The sequence below is a fragment of the Lactuca serriola genome, chromosome 2 (assembly GCF_051521515.1).
Source record: "Lactuca serriola cultivar US96UC23 chromosome 2, Lser_US96UC23_V15, whole genome shotgun sequence".
NCBI lineage: Eukaryota > Viridiplantae > Streptophyta > Magnoliopsida > Asterales > Asteraceae > Lactuca > Lactuca serriola.
In genome coordinates, this window is record NC_136409.1 from 77,841,003 (window position 1) to 77,847,002 (window position 6,000).

General features: G+C 34.3%; 1 protein-coding gene across 1 annotated transcript; it reads left to right on the forward strand.

Annotated features, from left to right (window-relative positions):
* The first annotated feature begins 2,345 nt into the window (after positions 1–2,345).
* Positions 2,346–4,000, forward strand: LOC145086435 (Galactose oxidase/kelch repeat superfamily protein). The gene has a single exon (XM_079024193.1). It carries the CDS (start codon positions 2,430–2,432, stop codon positions 3,687–3,689), a length of 1,260 nt encoding a protein of 419 aa, XP_078880319.1. The 5' UTR covers positions 2,346–2,429; the 3' UTR covers positions 3,690–4,000.
* Positions 4,001–6,000: the final 2,000 nt, after the last annotated feature.

A 6,000-nucleotide genomic window follows, 5' to 3' on the forward strand; every position in this document is an offset into this window, starting at 1 on the left:
GAAGACACATCTCTTGAAGGACCAATTCTCAGTAGCTTTGTCATCCATATAAAGCAAAATTAGCAAAAAGACAATCAAAATTAAAAATTAAGTATATAAACATTTTTATATTGTTGATATATAATAATAGAAGTTAATTTTTCATTCCTTATAAAATAAATTAACCAAAATATATCTTCGGATATATATATATATATATATATATATATATATATATATATATATATATATATATATATATATATATATATATATATATATATACCTTTTAATATTTACAACTTATTTCTTCAAGACAAGTGGTCATGATGTGGTCTCAAATCCATTACCACTAAACGTTGCCCAACCCAACCCATGTCTTATAATTTCTGCATGTCTAATACTAATACCCAACATGCTTGAACCGACACCTGATGACATGATTCGTAACCCAAACTTACCTTTTGAGAAGATATTTTATTATGCTCTCTCTTGGTGCATTTTTTAGAAAATTATGTATGATTATTTGTCATTTTGCCTAAAATACCCTTGTGTTGCAGGCAGAAAAGATAACCCAGACATTCAGGCAAAGAATTGTTTAACTAGAAACCATGGCTCGTGCTGACATGCATATGTTCTTAGGTATTATATTATGTCAAATAACCTTCTATGAAGTTTGTGTTAAAAAGACAGAAATGTCGCTGTGTTAAATGAATTAACTGCTAATGGTATAGTAGGTTTACTGACTGAATATTTTTCTACATAAGGTGTGGATTCGAAGATTGACTGATAAATAAAACCACATTTCTCACCAAAAAAAATGTTGTATTTTGTTTGGTAAATGTATAGACCGGGACTTTTGTTATGTGGCTCAAACAAACTTCAAGTCTTGAACTATATGTATATGGTTAGAACAATAATAATGCTTTATAAATTGGATAATACTTACAACAATACAAATTAACTTTGGGATAATGACTTAAAAGGGTAATATATTTTTTGATTTTTACACATTTGGTCACTGAGTTTTTTTTCGTTCATATTTATCCCTTCAACTTGTTAAATTGTACGCATTCAGTTCTTATGACCGGTTACTCCAGGTTAGTCGGGAAAAATGATTTAATAGGGTAATATATTTCTCATTTTCTACACATTTAGTCCTTAATATTTTTGTACACATTTAGTCCTTAATATTTTTTTGTTTCAAAATAATTCAAATTTGTTTTTGTACACATTTAGTACTTATGAATGTTTTCTTTAGGTTTTTCTCACGACATCTTACGTGGGACAAATATTGATGAAGTGTGTGAGGTTATTGATGTTTATGTGTAATGTCTCATTTTCACAACCAAACAATTTCATTTTTAAATAAGGCAAAACTCTCTAATTATAAATTCATTATTAAGAAAAAAGCGTTTATTCCAAAATACATTTATCGAAAATCAGAGTAATATAAGAAATGCATAATCCTCAATATTGATGATAAGTGTGTATAGTCATGCATTAGCCTTCCCACGACCAATGATAGATCCTGAAAAAATAAACAACTAGATAAACACAAAGTTTAGTGAGTTAATATCCAACACAACAAACGTATTATCATACATAATGGGCCAACACTCATTAGATTGATATACCTTTGCCCAATCAGTCATTGGACTGGAATGCCAACATGCAACAGGTCCAATCAGTCATCGGACTGGAATATCCAGGGTTTGTTGGCATGACGCCTTAATCCAACTGCTCTTCTCGAGTCTTCGTGCCTACAGCTTATAGTCGGCCCGCACCAGGTATCTTGGCCTACAACATATAACATGACCACCTAAAACTATTCCACCACCATATAGTTATCCCACATAAGATGTCGTGAGAAAAACCTCAAAAAATTATTCATAAGTACTGAATGAATATAAAAATAAAAATAACTTATTTTGCAACAAAAAAAATATTAAGGACTAAATGTATACAAAAACATTAAAGACTAAATGTGTACAAAGTGATAAAGATATTACCCTATTAAGTCATTTTTACCGGTTAACCTGGAGTAGCCAGTCATAAGGACTAAATGTGTATAGTTTAACAAGTTGAAGGGGTAAATATGGACGAAAAAAACTCAGTGACTAAATGTGTACAAATCGAAAAATATATTACGTTTTTAAGTCATTATCCCATTAACTTTTCATTGAAGGCTTCCGACCTCCATGGCTGGGCAATTCTCTAGTTTGTTTGATTTTGGTTTAGTTTCGTTGGTCCCTAAACTCGTAATACTTATTTTTGTGATTAGCCATGAATTTATAATAAAAATAAACAAATTACATGGAATTTTTTGAGAAACCCCATCATTAATAAAGAGAAAAGTAAGTTTTAGGGAAGAGGTATCCTTCACGTGTACTCCTCTTTGGATGTGTGTATAGATTTTTAAGCACAAATTCAGATTTTGATTTCTGATAATGTCATCATCGTCGGACAATTGCAATTCTCGTCACTTCTCATGGCTCATGAAATCTTGTTTCCCAGACCCACGACCAAACCCCTCCCTCCACTACTCTCCTCCACCGGCCACCACTTTTTTCCACCGTCCCACCACCATATCTTCTCTCCCAAACGACCTTCTCCTTGAGTTTCTTTCTCGGGTGGCCCAGTCTTCTATACCATCCATTTCCCTTGTCTGCCGCCGGTGGTCGCAATTAATTGATTCTTCCGAGTTCTACGACCTTCGCCGCCGACGTGGTCTTCTCCATTTTGCCGTCTTTGTGGTCTCTTTTTCTGATTCCGGCTTGTTCGCCGCGAATTACCAATTGGGTCACGACACCCAGTGGAGGACAACATCCTTCTTGAATAACAACTACGATGATGCTGTTTACCCGTCGAGTTACAGCGCTTTGTCTTCACACGCGCGGCTGGCTGCGATTGGCCGCTGGATCTACATTATTGGGAAAACGACGATGCTCCGGTGTGACGCCTGGACCGGAGCGGTGATACCCAGATCGAAAATGTCAGTGTTGAGGAAAAAATTCGCAGTTGCTGTAGTTGCCGGGAAAGTATACGTCGCCGGTGGGTCTACTCGGACGGCAACGGTAGAGGAATACGATCCAAAAAAGAACTCATGGCGAGTAGTGTGTCAGGCGCCGAGGATGCGATATGGTTGTATCGGAGCATCCGTCGACGGAGTTTTATATGTGATAGGTGGACTGAAGATAGGTGGCACGACAGGTAACGACGGAACACGCACCGCCGCTGGTACAGGTGCACACGTCTACGCGAGCTCGATGGATTTGTACGACGTGGAGGCGCGTAGGTGGTTGAGAAGCCGTGCAGTACCTGGTGGCGGATGTGTGGTAGCGGCTTGCTCTTCCGGCGACCACATCTACATTCTAGCCAGCCACGCGGTGGAGCTTTCTTTTTGGAGGTTCAATGGAAATAGACGTGTGGGTTTCGGAGAGTGGTGTCGATTAAAGAGTCCGCCGCTTCCAACTCAAGTCCGACTGGACGGCACGGTGAGGTTCAGCTGCGTTGGGGTGGGGGAAAAGGTGGTGTTGATACAAATAATGGGATGTATTGATGATTTGTTAAGGAGGAGTGGACGGAGCACCAGAGGTTTGAAGGAAGCATTGGTGTTGGTTTACGATTCCGCCGCCGGAGAATGGAGTAGAGGGGCGGACTTGCCGGATGTTGTTCGACGCGCCGCCTGTGTTTGTGTGGAGTGGTAATGAATAGGGCCATAGCACATAGGGGGGCGTAGTGTTGAAGTTGCAAAGGAATCTGTATCGTGTTGACAAAATTGTCGATCGCTATTTGACTAAAATGGCGAAAAAGGCCATCTCGTACTTTGTGTTATTTACGACGGACGCGATGCAAATCTCAAGACATGTGACTTTACCAGAGGGCAATATAGTAATTGTATTAGCGTTTAATTATTATTTATTTACTTTACCTCACATTTGAATATTAACTTTTTTCTTTAAGACTAGAGCATGTATAATTTTCACCATTATTTAATGTTTTATATTTATATTTTTAATGTCATATGTCATATTTCTAGCGAGTTTATTTTACAAAAGTCTCATAAATTATTTTGATAATTAACTCTACTGTTATATATTTTTTAATTAGATAATTCGTTTGTATTTTTTATAAAAAAATTTGAAAAACTGTTAAGATTGAAATTTGATATTAAACTATTGTAAATCATCTTACAAAAGTCCTATATGGTTTGGTACTTTATGATATTTTTTTAGGCGTCCTATTTTGTCTATATAGCTTTTTTAAGTTATAGATTGTCAATTATGATGAGAAATGAAGAATCGAAATAAAATAAATTACTAGACAATATACAAATTAGCTTATAGATTGATTGATAGATTAATAGTACAAATGAAGGCTCAACTTTTGGAAGAATACTAACACCGAGAAGAAACGTTACTCGTTTAACTCTATCTGCACATGTATTTATATTTATATATCTATTTTTTGTTTCTCATTTTAATATTTGTTCTTGAATCTACTATTTTTTTTTCTTTCAAAAGTTACTATCTATTAACAAAATAAAAAACCAAAAACAATAAAATGTTTGTCAATGGTAATAGATGACATGAATAATATGTTATTTTTTTAAGTGTTTCGAAGTGTCCAAATGCATGAAATAAAAGTAATTTGCTAATAATATCAACGGGGGATGATTACACCATCGTATATGTTGAATTAAGTGTCTAAGCATATAACTATAATTAGTATGTATTTGATTTGATAGTAGTATGATCATTTTGAGTTGTCTTTACTTTATCAACTTGACAGAATGAATTTTGGAGAGAGGTTGGATTTTTTATTTGGAATAATAAATTGTTTTATTAATGTATTATGAAAATAATATATTAATTAGAAATCATATTATTTAATTAGTATATTTGGAATTAATTTTGGGATTAAAGAAATTGATTAAAGAAACAAAGGCTATTTTGCAAATCATCGATAGTTGTAAAACTGAGCTATTTGACTCCTTAGATGGGAGTGGACGAAAACTATAGGGAGACCCTATATTTCGTCCAAGGCCTCTATATGAAGAGTCCATGGGTGGCTTAAGCCTTAAGTAGGAAATTAGAGTTTCTCTAGAAAACCCTAGCAACCCACAGTTATATAAAGACCCCACCTCATAGGATTTTCAACTAATGCTTGCATGTGGAAAACCTAGCCGAAATTTGGTGTTATTCCCTTCCCTCTCCTCTCATCCTTTTTGTCAGTGGTGTTTGTAAGCCATTAGAGGTGTCACATTTAAGGCACTAAGATTTCAAGAGTCAAGGATCTACAAGGTTTCTTGCTATTGCTACATAACAAGTGAGGTAAATTTCTAAACCATAATTATATATAGATTTCAATTTATATATGTTAGATCTAGGGTTTTGCTTTGGTATTCAATTTGTATGTTCAACTAGTGAAAAACTTAGATCCAAAGCAATTAGGGTTGCATGAGCACATAGGTTGTAGTTATGTTCAAAACCCATTAGTGGTATCTGAGCCTAGAATGTTATTCAGTTGAATTTGATGCATATGTGAATTATCCAAAGGAGAAGGGAACACATTCGTCAATCTGTTCATCGGACTCGACGAGTTGGTCTAACTCGACGAGTTCACTGCCCAGAACTCGACGAGTTGACTCGTCAGATCCCTGATTTTTCGATTTTCATATCTTGATTTGATTAGGATAATTACCTTAATTCGTTTTTATAGCTTAAAATTGAATTTTTTGAAAAGTAACGGTATATCCTTATCAAATTAAATGATTTGGTCAATTAATTAAATAAAGACAAAATTAATTTATTAATTTAATTATTTAAAACTTGATCTAGTATTTTTGAATTGTTTTAAAAATACACTCTGTGGTTTTACAATTTAAAATTTAATTAAATAATTTAATTTTGAATCTTAAATTTAAGAACCCCAATATTTTAAAAGGTTTAAAGTACACCCTTATAGATGTTGTTAATAATTTAATTAAATGTTTAATTAAAAGATAAATAATAAATC

Excerpts from the sequence above, each read along its gene's own strand:
- LOC145086435 (XM_079024193.1), top strand. The coding sequence starts at position 2,430 with ATGTCATCATCGTCGGACAATTGCAATTCTCGTCACTTCTCATGGCTC.